The sequence below is a fragment of the Pongo pygmaeus genome, chromosome 11 (assembly GCF_028885625.2).
Source record: "Pongo pygmaeus isolate AG05252 chromosome 11, NHGRI_mPonPyg2-v2.0_pri, whole genome shotgun sequence".
NCBI classification, from domain to species: Eukaryota; Metazoa; Chordata; class Mammalia; order Primates; family Hominidae; genus Pongo; species Pongo pygmaeus.
The window spans coordinates 116604054-116622023 of NC_072384.2; the positions used below are offsets into that span (position 1 = coordinate 116604054).

At 40.0% G+C, this 17970-nt stretch overlaps 1 protein-coding gene across 2 annotated transcripts in view; it reads left to right on the forward strand.

The window, feature by feature from the left end:
• XRCC5 (X-ray repair cross complementing 5) overlaps window positions 1-17970 on the forward strand; it is a 96663-nt gene that overhangs the window by 42013 nt on the left and 36680 nt on the right. For both annotated transcript variants that reach the window (XM_063647930.1, XM_054476784.1), the window contains exons 15-16: window positions 8908-9001; window positions 10817-10886. In XM_063647930.1, the coding sequence (XP_063504000.1) occupies window positions 8908-9001; window positions 10817-10886 (164 nt within the window). The remainder of the gene's footprint in view (window positions 1-8907; window positions 9002-10816; window positions 10887-17970) is intronic.

Genomic DNA, 17970 nt, shown 5'->3' on the forward strand with positions numbered 1-17970 from the left:
CAGAGCGAGACTCCATCTTAATTAAAAAAGAAAAAAAAAAGAGAAGGTAATGCTTTGCGCTATGATGTCATGACAGCCCTGATGTCACAAGGTGATAAGAATTTTTCAGTTTCATTATAATCTTATGAGACCACCATTTTATATGTGGCTCATCATTGACCAAAATGTCATTTTGTGGCCCATGAATGTATTTGGAGGGAAGGCAATAGTCAAAACCTAAAGCAATAGTAGTATCATTATCTGTAAAAACATTGAACCTTTGAGAAGATCTGGTATTTGTCTTGGACTTGTTGAATACCTAGTGTTAGAAGTGATTTCTTCATTTCAAGAGGATAGGAGCACCATTTGACACTGTAGTCCCAAAATATACTAAATATTACCCTCATCATATAAAAGCATTGCTTCCCTTTATGTTGCTGTACACCCTTGAAATGAAAATGTCATCTCTTGGTTGGGGAACTTGCATGAGAATTCGGACATCTCAGGTCTAATCCTGCTTGTGCAGCTGATGTATACGTGATGTTGATTTCTGTTTATCTCTATGCAGGTGGTCTAAAGCTTTCTGCTCTTTTCAGGTCCACGAAGACTCCTCACTTACTCTCAGCAGAGTAACCATTAACTCCTCACTTGGTTAATGGTTAAGACTTCAGACTCCAGAGTCAGCTAATATGAGTCAGACCCCTTGCTCTGCAGTGTGGCCTTAGGCATAGGTTACTTATCCTCTCAAAGCCTCAGTTTCCTCGTGGGTAAAATGGGGATAATAGGAATATCTGTCTCATGGAGTTGTCATGGGGGTTAATGCGAGCGGTGTATGCCGTTCACTCTTGTATCCCTAGGACCTGGCAAAGTGCCTAGCAAATAGTAAGAACACAGTGTTTGGAGTAAATGATTTTAAAAATCCTAGTCATGTGCCTGGCATGCTAGCAGTGACAATGACAGTAGACACCAATACGTGGTGTATTAGTCTGTTCTCATGCTGCTATAAAGAAATACCCAAGACTGGGTAATTTATAAAGGAAAGAGGTTTGATTGACTCACAGTTCCACATGGCTGGGGAGGCCTTGGGAAACTTACAATCATGGCAGAAGGCGAAGGAGAAGCAAAGGTGCATCTTATGTGGCAGCAGGCGAGAGTGAGTGTATATCAGCACAGAAGAAGCTACCTTATATAAAACCATTAGATCTCATGAGAATTCACTCACTATCACAAGATTAGCATGAGGGAACCGCCCCCATAATCCAGTCACTTCCCACCCGCTCTCTCCCTAAACACCCGGGGATTACAATTCAAAATGAGATTTGGGGCTGGGCTCAGTGGCTCACGCCTGTAATCCCAGCACTTTGGGAGGCCGAGGCAGGTGGATTACTTGAGGTCAGGAGTTCCAGACCAGCCTGGCCAACATGGTGAAACCCTGTCTCCACAAAAAAAAGTACAAAAATTAGTTGGCTGTGGTGGCACAAGCCTGGAATCCAGCTACTTGGGAGGCTGAGGCATGAAAATTGCTTGAACCTAGGAGGTGGAGGTTTGCAGTGGGCTGAGATCACACCGTTGCACTCCAGCCTAGGCAACAGAGTGAGACTCTGTCTTAGAAAAAAGAGAGAGAAAAAAATTTGGGCAGGAACACAAAGCGTAACCATATCAGGTGAGAACTCCGCTGTTTTCTGGCCCATCTTATCTCAAAACATACCTGTTTTTGCATGTACCGCTTCTTTTCCTGTCTCAGTGAAACAGGGTATTTATTTCATCCTGCCTAAAGTGAATTCCTTTACCTGTGCCCTGGATCCTTTTTTTCTTTTTTATTTAAATTTTAATTTTTGAGACAGGGTCTCTGTCTGTCACCCAGGCTGGAGTGCAGTGGCACAGTCACAGCTCACGGCAGCCTAGACCTCCTGGGCTCAAGTGATCTCCCAACTTGAGGATCCTCAGTAGCCTCCTGAGTAGCTCACGCTGGCTAAGTTTTTTGTATTTTGTTGAGATAGAGTCTTACTTTGTTCCTTAGGATGGATTCCTTTTTCTGCCTCATCTGGTACTTTAGGCCACTAATAATTTCTTCTCTCTTTCTGTATTTTTAGCTTCTCCCTCGCTACCACTAGCTCCTTTCTTCTCTCATGTTAAATTTCTTTCATTTAACACAAAATAATCCCCCTAGCTTCTTCCCTCTAATTACTACCTGTTACTAATTACTAATCCAATTATTATCTTTCCTTCCAGAAGCCAAGCTCTTGGAAGAATAGTCCATTCTGCAACCTTTCTCAGCTCTCATTCTCACCAGCTTTTGCCCCCACCACATCCTTGAAACTTATCTTCCAAAAGACACTAACTGCTAAATTCACTTTGGCTTTGTGGTCCTTTGCTTTCTTGACCTCATTGAAGTTATTCCTTCTTTCTTGAGACTCATATATCTGTCTTAACTTCAGCTTCTCCAAATTTTTCTTTTTCAGTCTTTGGCAACTCCCTCTCAGATTCTTGTGGGGGCTGCTTTTGTGTGTTTTTGTGTTGATATTCTGTAGGATTTGTCCTCAGAAACAGCAAACATTTATTGAACCTTATGCTGAAGATAATGGGAGGCCATTAAAGCAAGGGTTTTTAATCAGGGTTCCAAAGATGATATCAAGGAATCTGTGAACTACCTGAAATTATATTCAGACTTCAAAACTTAATATGTTAAGTGCTTTACATGATGCTAAGTGCTTTACACACATTATCTATTTGGACCCACGTTGCCATCCTATGAAGTAGATTCTTCTATTGACCCCCAACTTAAAGCTCAGGAGACTCAGGATTTAGAGAAGATGAGAAACTTGCCCAAGATTGTAGTTCGTAAGTGTTGGAGTAACTGTTTAAGCATAGGCAGTCTGACTCCAGAGCTTGTACTTCAAACTGTAATGCCACTTTGCCTTAGCAATGCATGTCCCAAGACCTCTTTTTTATTTCAGAGCCTCAAAAACTACTAAATATCTATCTTCAGCTCAGATTTCTATCCCATCCACTAAATAGCTTAGGTGCCTGTAGGCCCCTCAAGTTCAGTATGCCAGAAATGGCTTTGTTACCTGCTTTCTTCTTCCTGCTCCTTTCCAACCCCTCTTCATGCTATTATTCTCTATTTCAGTGAATGACACCTAATTTCTTGGGAGTCTTCCTTTTCTTTTACATTCTATATGTAATTGGTTTACCAAGTTGTATTACATTTACCTGAAATCTAACCCTTTCACTTAAGGTTAGTCTGGTGGCTAATGGCATTGATTTTGGGGTCGAATTTGGAGCTAAACTCAAGCATTTCCCCTTAAAAACAGTTTAAATTGGCAAGTTGCTCAGTGTCAAGTGGCAATAACAAATGCCTGCCTTCCGGGAGGTTGGATAGGAGAATGGGTGAGTACAGGATTAGTTCTTTCCCCTTTACTGTGTGCTTTAAACAAGGGATCAGACTTTCTTGAGGCTTGGTTTGCTCATCTGTAAAAGGATGCTGATAATAGCTAACTCATAGGGTTGTTGCAAAGTTTAACTGAGATAATTTAAATGTGTGTAACATAGTGACTAGCACATGGTAAGCATTAAAAAGAAACGTAAGCTCTTAATAGCATCGCCCACTGCCATTGCTTTTATATAGGCCTTCTCATTTTAGCCTGCCTCACCGAGATAACCTCTTCACTAATTTCCCTAATTTGTCTTACCCCTTTCCAATTCATGCTGCTACCTGAGTGAGTTTAAAAAACCTGATCCCATCACTGTCTTGCTTAAAATTCTTAAAAGTAATGATTCTTAATCATGTGTGAAGACAGAGAGTGCAGTGGACTCACTTGATACAAAATCTATGAACGGTCTTCCCAGAAAAATGCTTTAACATACTAAGTTTTGAAGTTTGGATATAATTTCTGGTAGTTCACAGATTCCTTGATGTCATATTTGGACCCCCAATTAAAAAACCCTTGCTCTAATGGCCTCCCATTATCCTCAGCATAAGGTCAAACTCTTTTACACAGATGAGAGAATCCAGATAAGCAGAAAGAAAAGAGGCATCTATTCATAATCCAACTATCTAGAGAAAACCATTTTCTTTTTTTAAAGTAAATAAAAATGAACTTATTAATAAAAACCATTTATCATTTCACAACACATCAATAACCAAGTAGAAAATAAAAAAATATATAAAAGCCTGGGCAACATAGTGAGACCTCATCTCTACAAAAAAATACAAAAATTAGCTAGGCATGATGGCACACACCTGTAGTCCCAGCTACTCTGGAGGCTGAGGCAGGAGGATCATTTGAGCCCAGGGTTCAAGGCGGCAGTGAGCCATTATTACACCTGTGAATACCCACTGCACTCCAGCTTGAGCAACATAGTGAGACTCCCATCTCAAAAAAAAAAAAAAAAAAAAAAGAAGCTGCTGGCAGGGGGAATGTAAACTGTTACAGTAGGACATTAGAAGCAACCAATGAACTCGTCACTAGGGGAAAATGGTCTGTAAACATGGTAGATCCATACCATGGATTATGCCACAAGTAACAGCCACATGGACAGATCTCTAAGGTCACCACTGAAGGAAAATTGAGAAAAAGAATGAGATCTATAATAGCCTATATCATCTTGTACTTAAAAAGCACATATATAAAGCAGTACTGTGTAACTTAATAAAAATATATACACATCTAAGATGTATCTGATATATCGGTGGGTACAAGAGGGTAAGTGAGGTGCAGAGAGAGTGGGAAAATAACTGCGAAGGGGAAAGGTACTAAAATACAATGAGAAGGGCCTTGCACAGCCCATGTTTGATAATGTGCTAAGAAGTCATTAGAAATTTTGAATGACTGAATTCCCTATACCTGAGGTCCCCCTTTAAAAAGCTCACCCTTCTTATAGATGAAGAAGTGAAGACACTAAGTTACAATAATATAAATTAAGCTACCAATGACAAAGTGCTCAGTCAGCCTTCTGCCTTGTGTTGATAACACTAACCTGCCCTAGTTATATCTAAAGAAAAATATACTTTCATACAGATTTCACAGCTTCTCAACATCCATATAGCTGGAAAGATAAGAACATTTGTATATCCTTCCATGTGAGTCCTTGTGATTCATTGAGGCCATAGGTTAAGTTTCCTTTCAGTTATTCCAAGGAGAATCAGCATGACCAAGCAAAGCAGGTTCCAAAGGCAGGAAGCAGAAGCAATATGATGCTGTGGAGGTACCTTTCTGAAACAGTCTCTTCTGCTGTTGTGGGGTCTTCGGGCAACCCTTCAATTTAAGTGCTTGGCAACAAGTCTGCTGAGATAGGCTGACCTTGTAGCTTTTGTAGTCTCTCTCGTACAGCACTGGTCAGATCTACATAAGCCTCATCGATGCTGACGCATTCAGTCACAGCAAAACAAGACTTCCTCCATCACTTCAACACTGGCTTCCTGGTACTCGATGAGGTTAGCTTTCCCATGGTACTCACGAACTTGTGCCAGTAGAAGACCTGGACTTAACTTCTTTGCATCATCTGCCTACACATAGTGACCCCAAATGCACGAGCTTCCTAACTCACTGCAATTATTCTGCCACCCTTCCATGATTTGTACTGTACAGCTGCACAAGATTTATTCCTCAAATGAGGATTTTGCCACTGCTCCATTTGAACAAAAAAACAGTCTATGTCCATGAGAGTAACCACACAATCCTGTCCAGTAGCCATTTTTCAAGGTAACAGACACCTGGCCAGACTGCCAGCAGTGGGTGCCACAAATGCTGGGCTCGGTGCCCACTGGAAGGAAAATGGAAGAAGGGCTTTTGAATATCTTTTTGCCTTCCTGGGGAGAGTTTTGAGAGATCTATTCCCTGTGATGACAGAGGAACAGAGAAGGGGTCGTGAAAGATCCTGCCCAGGTGACCGTCCCCACAGTTCAACAGGGATCAGCCAAGAGCAGTGTGCCCAGCAACAAAGCCACCAGACTGAGGACAGATAGCACGCGTGCTGCCTAGAGAAAACCATTTTCTTTCCTCACGTTTTTTAATGCTCCTAATTAATGTATTTTCTAGCTCCATCTCTCACTACTTCCCAGCTTGCACCTTATGCTTTAGCCCAATACAGCTGTTTTCTTTTTTTTTTTTTTTTTTGAGACGGAGTGTCCCTCTGTCACCCAGGCTGGAGTGCAGTGGCGCGATCTTGGCTCACCGCAAGCTCTGCCTCCCGAGTTCACGCCATTCTCCTGCCTCAGCCTCCCGAGTGGCTGGGACCACAGGCGCCCGCCACCATGCCCGGCTAATTTTTTGTACTTTTAGTACAAAAAATCTCTACTAAGAGACGGGGTTTCACTGTGTTAGCCAGGATGATCTCGATCTCCTGACCTCGTGATCCGCCTGCCTCAGCCTCCCAAGTGCTGGGATTACAGGCATGAGCCACCGTGCCCGGCCAATACAACTATTTTCTATCATCTGAAAGAGATAGGCTGCCTATCACAGTATTTTGTTAATTGTCTATATGTATACTTAAATTTTTATTTGGCTGAAGGTGTTGATGGTATATTAATTTTTGTATATTGAGAGTTTAGAGTCTAGCTTAGTGGCTGATATATAGTACATATTCAGTAAATATTAGGCTAAATAAGTGAATTGCAAAATTCATACATGTTTGTGTAAGAAATGAGAAAGAACAAATTACCCATGGTCTCATCATCCAAATGCGGCAACTGCTAACATTTATATGTCTACTGTGATCTTGTGTGTATAAATTTCTACTTTCTAGAGCTTAGCACCTTCATAGATAATTTAGGGAAGAGAGTCACTACCCTTTCCCACTTCACATAGAGATTATGAATTTAGTATATGCAAAATTCCTAATAATACTGTTAAATGATTTGGCCTGGAGAATATTAACCATACTAAGTTTTACTATGTTCTGCGTATGACTAGGGCTACTTTTACTTGCTTGGTACGGGAAAATTGTGTATATGTCTGTTTACCCTTCTTTTCCCTAGAACCTCATTTTGGAGGGTTGAAGAAATTCTTCATGTGATTCAACTTCATATTCCCCCATAACTTAGCTTTTTACATGTACTCCTTCTTAATACTACTATATAAGCTAATCTGTATTTGTGGAAGAGAATAGTTGATATACTGATGGTAGTTTTCATCATAGTGCTTTCCTAAGGAGCAGACTGAAGCTCAGAGAGGTTTGTAGCTTACTAGACTCTAAACTCTAGATAGATAAAAATTAGTACACAGTGAATGCCATCAAGAAGGTGTAAGATTCCAGGGCTAGTCAGTGGCAAAATTGAGACTAGAATCCAGGTCTTTTGACTCCAACTCTTCAGTAGTTTAATGTTGTTGGCTTGTCTCTTGGGAAGAACTGGCAAAGGTTAATTGAAATGACTGGCTCTGACCTTTTTTTAAAAACAGACTCAATTTCTAATACAATTTCATTCTACCTTGGATTTCTGCTTTTTTTCTTCCATTTTTCCACGAAGGCTTTGTGTTTATTTTTTATTCTGTTTGCAAGAAAAGGGTTCTGGGTGACTTATCCCTTGTAATGTTTCCTGGTTCCCACCCTTCTGTCTTCTACTTCGCTCGTCTACTTCTCAAAGGGAAAGCGTTTAGTGGTGAATGGGAAAGATGCCAAATAGTGAAAATTTTAATTCATGGATGTATGGCTGTCATGATTACTTTAGTTGTTTCACCTACCTCTAAGAGGAAGTTCATTATTGAAATTGAGGAAGCCCATGTATGTTTTATTTTCTCTTTGCTTCATTTTATTTTTAAAATAACTTCATTTTCAAGCCTCATTGTCTGAAGGTTGAGGCTTTGTGCAAAAAAACAACACATTTAGAAATACTAGTCTTGAAAATTGCTGAGAAATTTTAACTGTTCTCATAATAAAATAAGTAAATGAAATAATGCATATGATAATTAGCTTAATTTAGCTATTTCACAATAAATGCATATTTTAAAATATTTTGTACATGATAATATATACAATTTTTATTTGTTAAAATAAATGAATTTTTAAAATTTCTAGATCTTGGTTACTAATTTCTCTTATCATTTAGCCATTTCTGATGGCTGCTTTTGCCCTAGATTGCCTTTCTGTCTGGGAGAAAAAAATCTTCATTTCTTTATGTTCAGCAGCTTAAGGGAGATTACAGGCAGAGTCTTTGGATTTGATTTTCTTCTCTTTTACAAGTAACTTGACCTCCTCTTGACTTTAAGACAGCCTGTTAAAGCCAGCATGTTGCTTGAGGCAAGATGTTTGATATACTTTTCCTTAGCACACAGATGCTACTGGACTGTTAGCATGTTGCACAAAACAGAATTAGGTTTATAAAAGAACAAATTAAAAAGTTTTTGGGGAAGTGTTTTTTTTTATAGTTTATGACTTCTTTAAGAGGGAAAGCTCTTGCATAGTTAATTAAGGGTTGTCTAGTAAGTTTTGACGGTTGTAAACAAGCTTATAAAGCTCTAACATACATAATGGAGAAAATGGGTTGTTAGACACACTGTGTACATGGAAAGCTAATAGCTGTCAATTCTGAGACAGGAACTAGAAAATAATATCTGAAGAGTAAATGGATTTGTTACTTAAATGTTAAATTTCCATTATCTGTGCTTACAGTTTCATCTTTTCCAAGGACCTTATGATGTGATTGATTGCTTAATTCTGATTCTCATACTGCTGTGAAACAAAGCCAGGGCTGCCTCAAGTTAGGCCCTTAGGAGCCCGGTGGCTGGGAAAGGGAGGCAGCTTGTTTGTAGAAGGACTACATGTAGCTATTGTTTTTCTTTTCTTCTTCTTCATTTTTCTTTTTCTTTTCTTCGTCTTCTTTCTTTTTTTTTTTTTTTTTTTGGTGCTTGGAAAATAAGTTTCACAATAGCAATCTGGTTTTGTATTGTTTGTTCTGTTTTAAGAGAAATTTTTTTTTTTCTTTTCTAGCCATGAAGATGGACCTACCGCTAAAAAATTAAAGACTGAGCAAGGGGGAGCCCACTTCAGCGTCTCCAGTCTGGCTGAAGGCAGTGTCACCTCTGTAAGCTAAGCTTTTCAAGTGTGCTTCCCCCTTTGCAGGAAGGTTGGGGCTTGAGGGAGAGTGCATCAATTTTTGTTAGTCCGTTCTTATCACTTTCAAGTAAGATCACGATCACTTTCTCTGGTCCTTGCTCTATAGAAGCCATAAAGACCCATTCCATACTTCTTTAAGTAATTATTATCATGAATTGCCTACAGAATTATCTATATGACATAAGGTATATAGAGCTCTATATAGAACGTGGAACATATCAGTGTTGAGATTTTGCTGTTGGCATTATTTTGCAGCTTTTCAACTAGTCAAAATGATAGGATAAGTGGGGGTTAGTGATACGAGCCTTAATCTTCAAGTACATGCAATTTAAGTTAGTATAACTTTCCTGTTTTCTAACATGCAAGTTTAGAACAGGATTCACAAATTTAGGATTTCCCCAAGAAAGTATCCTTTGATACATGAGATTTTTATTGAATGAGAAATTTTTTGGAACTTGAAAATACTACCTTATTTTATTTATTTATTTATTTATTTTTATATCTTGGTCAGCCAGGAGGAAGAATATTTTATTTAATTTTAGAGATAGGTTGTCACTGTCACCCAAGCTGGAGTACAGTAGTGTGATTTTAGCTCACTGCAGCCTTGAAATCCTGGGCTCAAGTGGTCCTCCTGCCTCAGCCTCCTGTGTAGCTAGGACTAAGGGCACATGCCAGCACACCCGGCTATTTTTCATAGAGGTGGGGGTCTCAGTATGTTACTCCTGGGCTCAAGCAGTCCTCCCGCTTCAGCCTACCGAAGCGCTGGGATTATAGTCATGAGTCACTGCACCCAGCCAAATAGTGCCTTCTTCTAAGCAGCATTAGTGTGAATCAACAGATCTTAAAAATTGGCCGATAACTTTTTAACAAAATATACTAGGAAGGATAGTCAGGGAATAAAGGGCATGCCTTTATTCTCACCTCAAACAGAAACTCAGAAAAATTGAATGTGTGAAAAATGATTTAGATTTCATTTAGATGTTTTATATATAATAGTAAAGGAAAAAGTCATGATCTTGTTCTGAGAGCTTTTCTGCTTCCTATATCCAAGCAAACTGGAAGCTTTAGTATATTTTGGAACCCCATTGTTTTCTTTCTTATGAGCTGAGTGGTTCTTAGGCCCTGTGAGGGTTGGGGCCAGCAGATTAAAAACATAGGTATAATCAGAAAGTTCCATATAATATGGCAGAGTTTCGTCTTTCAAACATCCTCACCCAGCACTGCAGTACATCTTTGTACATAATCTGCTTTTACTTTCTGAGGACGTGTTCAACCTGGGTATACTTTGTATATTCTACCAAAACTTCAATGCCAAAGGGTCAGCAGCAGTCCCACTAATGGGCACTTCGGTGAATCAGGCATTAAGCTGTATTTCTCATGTTATCTTAGTGGGGCAAGTATATTTGAGACCGACCCCACACTGCAGAATCCTCCGCTTTCTAATTGCTTGGGTGACAGGATACACAGGCAGTCTGTGCTACACAAAGCCTTCCAGCTGGGCTGGCTGGTGGCTTGAGTTGTAATACTTTTCTGACCCCTCTGGAAAGAAATCAGCTTTCATAAAGCAAGGTGAGTGAAAGCACAGAGGGCAGCTCTTGGACCACTGAAATCTGCCAGCCTTTCACAGAGCCCTGGAAATGAAAATGAATAGAAAAGGCCTTGTCTTTGTCTTTGGTTTTATTTTATAAGAGCACACTTACTACATTAAACCATCTTGTATTGCCCGGGGTGCTGCTAAAAAGAGAAATAACCTGTAGGTTTATCATCTGTTGGTATATTCTAGGTTGGAAGTGTGAATCCTGCTGAAAACTTCCGTGTTCTAGTGAAACAGAAGAAGGCCAGCTTTGAGGAAGGTGAGTGGTTGACTTTGCATTTAAGAGAAGCTCTTTAGTTAAGCTAACTGATTTAGTCTAGATTAAGAACTGTAGCCTTTTGTTATAACACTTTAGCATTTTTCTTTACTGGCGGATCTTTGTGGTTGTCCCTTGTTAGGGAGCTCACTGAGGCAACATTATGAGCACATGAAAGTGAACTCAGCACAGATTTTCCCAAAAGGAACTAATTTGTAGGTCTCCCTACAGAAAAACTTTGGGCCAACACCTTGGCGCTTATAGCTCCACTTCATTGAAGTTTTTTAGGATTTTATTGTGAGCTATAAATAAAACACTTTTATGTCACATCTTCCTATTTTATTTTCTTCCTTTTTTTTCTTTTTTTGAGATGGAGTTTCTCTTTTGTTGCCCAGGCTGGAGTGCAATGGCGTGATCTCGGCACACCGCAACCTCTGCCTCCCGAGTTCAAGCGATTCTCCTGCCTCAGCCTCCCGAGTAGCTGGGATTACGGGCGTGTGCCACCGTGCCCGGCTAATTTTGTTTAGACAGGGTTTCTCCATGTTGGTCAGGCTGGTCTTGAACTCCTGACCTCAGGTGATCTGCCAGCCTCAGCCTCCCAAAGTGCTGGGATAACAGGCGTGAGCCACCGTGCCCGGTCACATCTTCCTATTTTCAGAGACAAATAATTCTTGTTCCAGTCCTAAGAGTTTGTGGCCCATTTATAGTAGACCTAGAAAGACCTTGATGCTGCCCCTAAATTTAATCCTTCTCAAAATGGCTGCATGGTCACTTTTCCTTATCAGATAGTATCTAGAATCTCGTTTAGGCTGTGGCTAACATAAAAATAGCTTTCAGGAATGCACAGAGGGCCTGGGACTAACATTCATTCACTTGATTGCATTCAGGTTTCTGTTCATTTACACTTTAAATGGTGGCAACTGGCAGTTGTTAATCCTGCAGGTTTATATATAAACTATTATATTCATTATTGCTGGTCCAAGTCTGGCCTGTCTGCGAGCTGACTTCTACGTATGTGAGTGTTTATGTTTGTTCATGTGTGTATAGAACTTTCTCTTCCAACATCCTGCCGGGGGCAGGGGAATGACCTTTTTTTTTTAGTGACAGGGTCTCGCTCTGTCGCCCAGGCTGGAGTGCAGTGGCAGGACCGTAGCTCACTATAACGTTGGACCTCTGGGCTCAAGTGATCCTCCCACTTCGGCCTCCCAAAGCTCTGAGATTACATGTGTAAGTCACCATGCCTGGCCAAAAATTACTTTTTTTCTTTTTCTTTCTTTTGGGGGCACAGAGTCTTGCTCTGTTGCCCAGGCTGGAGTACAGTGGTGAGATCTCGGCTTACTGCAGCCTTCACCCTGGGTTCAAGTAATTCTCATGCCTCAGCCTCCTGAGTAGCTGGAACTACAGGTGCATACCCCCACGCCCGGCTAATTTTTTGTATTTTTAGCAGAGACGGGGTTTCGTTATGTTGGCCAGGCTGGTCTCGAACTCTTGACCTCAAGTGATCTGCCCACCTTGGTCTCCCAAAGTGCTGCGTTTACCGTGAGCCACGGTGGCTGCCTGGCCCAAAAATGAAAGTTAAATGCCTAGAAGCACTACTGCCTGCAGTAGGTCTAATGCACTTTACTACGTAGAGTCTAGGAATCCTGGCAAGATCCCCAGATCTACTGTGCTGTTGTCCAGAGGCAAGCATGAGCAGCTGAGCCTCAGAGAGAGCTTACAGTCTACCAGGCTAAATCCTGTCAGCAGCAATGCCAAAGGCCAAACCCATGAGAATCTCCAGAGGAAGAACAGCTTCGTTATCATAGTAATCTGCAGTCTCTTAAATGGGGTGTACATGTTTTTGGTTTTGAGATGGAAGAAGAGCTTTTTGTCCTGCTAAAAGTTGCCATATAGGAGAAAAACTTTGAGTTTTAACACAAAACAAAACCTCATGTAAATGGAAGGAGATCTGAAGTTCTAAGTGACAGTTTTCTAGGATTGGTGAAAACAGTACTTCAGAATTTCTCTCTTTAATGTATTGGAGTGATCAAGACACTTTCACAGTATTATACCTGTTGTCTGTTCAGCTGTATATTGTTACAGGGTGTTTGGAAAGTGGCGGAGATGCTACTGTGACAAGTCAATGAACTCTTGTCTATCAAGACTATTGTGTTTTTGAAGGAAAATTGCTTTCAGTTGTATGTTGTCAATTATCTCAGCCAGTCAAAGTCCAAGGTCCCCCGTTTGGAAGTGATTGGACTCTGTGGTTGGTGTAGGCATGGTCTTTTCAGGGACTGAATCTAGCTGTCATCACCATTATATGGTAGCCACTAGCGGTTTCATATTTATTATGTTCAAGGCATTGTGCTAGCACTTTTATGTTAATTACCCTGCATTAGCAGTTCTGCAAAATCTTGTGAAGAAATGAAGAAAATGTTAGAGCTTTAACAGCTTTTGCCAGAATTTTCTGAGAGGATTGCTTTACTTGGGAAAATAACTTTGATAAGTGCTTAGGGTAGAGAATGAGTCTCCATCCCCAGACTTGGTTGGCTAGTCCAGAGGCTTCGGAGGAAAGGAAGCTCCTCAGCATCATAGAAGTAGAAAAACTGGAGCTAGTTTAGGAGAGGAGGGGCTTAGAAGAAGAGGGAAGAGGCAGGGAGACAAAGTGGGTGAATTTACTCACAGTCACGGCCTTCTACTATACGTTTCAAACTCATGACCACAAATTACTCAGTGTCAGTAAAACCCTGGAAATGCCAGGTTTAAGTGCTGTATTTGGGGAAACTGGCAGTTTGGTGTCTGGCATTATTTCATGCAGAGCAGAGAAAGCACCTGAGCACACAGGAGGCCAGAGTCTGAAAAGACCAGGAGAGAGTCAGTTCCTGAGAACCTACTCACATCTTAGGAAAATATGTCTTACCCCTGGCCATGGGATTGGGGATTCAGAGCAGTCTTGTGAAAATAGCAAGGGCAAGTGGACTTTAGATAGCATGTAAGTTACAATTAGTATTATTATCTCCATTTTACTGATGGATAAACTGTAAAATTGGAGGAGATGCATTTTCCCAAAGATCACACAGGAATTCAAACACATGTCTCTTTCAAATACTGGATTTTTTACTTAGCCGTATTGTTTCTTTTGATTCCTAATGACTCCCTTTCCTACGCTTTTTAAAACAACATTTTAAGGTCATGTATCTGAAACCTTGTACCTACTGATAGGACTTTTGATGAATGGATTGTCCTTTTATATTGAATTTGACTTTGAGACCCAGCATGTTGCTAGTATTTCGACAAAAGATGTCCCTCTGACCTCCGTCTAAGACTTGGTGAATCAGAGCCCTCTAGTGATGTCACAAAACCAGACTCTCCACAGAGCTGTCGGAAAATGGATTGCTTATTAGCAACTAGTTCTCGTGGTTTTAACTTGGCTTCCCTTTTATCCCTTCTGCCGTTCTTGGTGCCAGCTCCAGAACTGATGTCCTGTTTGTTTTGGGCGTCTTGTTTGTTTTTCCGCTGGGGCATCTTTTTACTAACGCCCTTTATAAGCCAAGACTCACTTCTCTTGCAGGCCCAAAGAGTTCTCCCTCCGTAGTAGTGGTCTTCTTTTAGAGAGATTTGTCCAGAGTGGGGAGACAGGAATCCCTTCCCCTTTTCTCCAGTAAATTTATTTTTTAAAATTCAGTTGTCAAAAGGGCGATCAGCGATAGATAGTTGGTAAGATTGTTTGACCCTTAGGTAGAACTTGGCTGTTTTACCTATCATTATAAATTAAAATATGGGCATAGTTACTTTTTCTCAGGCCTAATAGTAGCATAATCAAACTGAGAGTCTTATGATTCTGTCCCTGACATCAGCAGTCTATATATAGTAGGCAGCTACACATTTTCTTCTGGTTTTCAGTGTGAGGGATGTATCTTGTTCTAAGCTTACTGGCAGAGAGGAGATAACCAATGCCCTGAACCCCAGGAAGCATGTTCTTTCTGGCTGCCCTTTTCCCAGTCCCTTTCCTCCATTCTCCCTACCCATCAGCATTCTATCACCACAGAGTTAGACTAGAAAACAATTTTTTTTCTCTTTTCCTTTTTTGTGAAAGGGTCTCACTCTGTCACCCAGACTGGAGTGCAGTAGCATGATCACAGCTCACTGCAGCCTCTACCTCCTGGGCTCAAGTGATTCTACCACCTCCGTCCCCCACAAGTACCTGGAGCTACAGGCACACGCTACCACACCAGGCTAATTTTTGTAGTTTTTGTAGAGATGAGGTTTCGCCGTGTTACCCAGGCTGGTTCTGAACTCCTGAGCTCAAGCGATCTGCCTGCCTTGGCCTCCCAAAGTGCTGGGATTACAGGTGTGAGCCACCAAGCCCAGCTCAGAAAAAATTTTGACCACAGCTGTATATATAATGATCATCTATCAGTTGTGAAAGTAGGGTTGTTTCCCTACATACACTATTCATAAGCACATCACTGCCATCATCTGGGATTTGTTATCTGTCGTCGTGGGTTTCAGAGAGTCTCCGGAGGCTCTTTACATTGAGTTTATCCACTTGTTTGGACATCTTCCACCCAGCTAATCAACAGAGTTGCTAAGGAGGAATGCCATGATTTTCAGCTCCTTGCTCTTTCCCAACTTAGGAAGAATGCTAAAATAAAATAAAATAAAATAATAAAATGTCAAAAGATAGACAGCAGGTTCAAGAAGGAAAAGCCACATTACTTCTTTCCTCCGGACAATTCCTGTGCAATTATGTCTGAATTTATAAATTTCCACTGAGTATGGGAGATAATGTAAAATAGCTTGAATGTTCTTGGTGTGTCAAAAACAGGTTTTGTGAGGATCTTAAGAGCCAGAAAGGATGGATATATGGGGACAGATAAAAGGATGGAATGTAACTTAACTTTATAATGAGATGATTCTCTTTCAGGGACCTTGTTTTTGCCACTGAGATTGTAGTTTCTGTATTAGGCTTGTGTGTAGTGACAGGGTGGCAGAGCTCCATGTTACCAAATTGAATTCACTTGAGCCTGACTGGTTTAAAAAAAGTCAAGAGAAGACCTAAGTAGAAATAATACAGACCCCAAACAGCCTTAACATTTGACTCACGTACAAGAGAGCAGTAATATGTACTTGTCCATTTGATTAGAAGGTGATCACTTCATTTTTTTTTTCCTTTTCACTTTGTTTGGATTACGTCTCATCCTAGAGTCTTTTTGCCTTTGCTCTTCAACCTTCTTTAATCTCACTTACCAGAAACATCCTTTCATTTTTAAAAGATATTTCCTAAAATTCACTTTTTCTAAGCAATTTCAGCACTAGATAGAATATGGTACAATTAGTAATAATATGATATTCATCAAAGCCAAATAGTTTTCAGTGTTGTTTTTGTATGGTATAGCACTATCCCATTTGCATAGCTGTTTACTTACATACATTATGTGATTTTCTGCCAGGAGTCAAGCCCTTAACAGTGAACCTTCGAGAATTGTGATCTAGCAGAAATCTCTCTCGTGTGTGTGTGTGTGTGGGTTTGTGGGTGTGTGTGTGCGATTTTTTTAAATTGATCCTGATTTATGTAATCTTGGGTATGAATTATATAATCAATTATACTCTGCTCAGATAGATAAGAAGATAAAAATGTGGCGTTTTTCTACACAGCACTGGTAAATTTAAGAAAAATAAGCTCTTTCAAATACCTTGAGCATCTTAAAGGAAAGATGCTAAATACAGTCACTAAAATTTTAAACATCTTTAGCCCTATAAAAGTTTTTTTCTTAAAGAATTTGACATACTTTTTTAGTCCCTTCTCCAAATAGCATTGATACATCTAATCACAAGAAAATTCATGATTAAGGATTCCAGAGGTTTAGTCTGTACTTTGTATTTTTATTAAATATCTCACTTGTTTTTCACTGGTTTTCTTTTTGACTCATTTTAAATTATTAAACCTCAGAACTTGACGATCCAGGCTTAGTTTTTGCCTCATTTATCAGGACAAGTGGTCTCATTGTAACACAAAAATCAGTCTGTTTGGACTTGTAGAGAATACTTGCCGAAAGAGTGTGTTATCTGACATGGTAATTATGCACCATTGGCCTTTAAGGTGTTGTTCATCTTTCATGTGGGCGGACTGAGGCCCAGAGTAGTTAGGATGACTTTTCACAGATAATTGCAAATATGTGAAAGACTCTGGATCAAATTCCAGAGAGCCAATTCTTGGCCTCTGTGGCTTAAACCTTTTTACTGGTTGTGTATATTTCATTGGATGGCACAGCACCACCCTGAAGTTTACATCTTAATATAATGAAACTCAGCAGCCAAATAATTTAGATGAAATCATTGAAATAAAGATGAAAAGAAAAAATAAAAAACACATGACATAGAAACTAAAGACCATTATTCACGCATAATCATTTTAAGTATTTTCATTTTTCAGCAACTCTTCCTAAAAGGCTTTCATCTATTCTTACCCAGCGTTTAAAATCCTTTTAAGTTCCTGTCAATCTGTATCAGAATATCCCTAATTACAGGATATAGCTCTTGTAAAATGTAGCCTGGCTATCCATTAAGAAAGAGAAATATCTGGTAGCATAAAAATGAAAGCATGTTTGCTGTAGTTACGTTCTGTTAACTGAAAAAAATCACAAGATCTATAAATTTAGAAAAAGAGAGCTTTATTTCTTATAAAGGGTTACAGCTTGCAAGGTGGAAATAGCAAGGCCAAGTGGACGCTAGATCGCATATAAGTTACAGTAAGTATTATTATCCCCATCTTACTGATAGATAAACTAAAATTGGAGGAGACACATTTTCCCCAAAGATCACATAGGAATTCAAACACATGTCTCTTTCAAATACTGGATTTTTTACTTAGCCATACTGTCTCTTTTGATTCCTAATGCCTTCTTTTCCTACACTTTTTAAAACAACATTATAGGGTCGTGTATCTGAAACCTTGTGCCTGTTGATAGGACTTTTGATGAAAGCCTGGGAAAGACTATTCCTAGTCTATTCAAAGGCTGGGAAACATGGCCTCCAGCCAAAGCCCAGAGACAGGCACTATGAAGTAGGATTTGGGGTAAGAGCATTATTGCTGACCTGATTGACT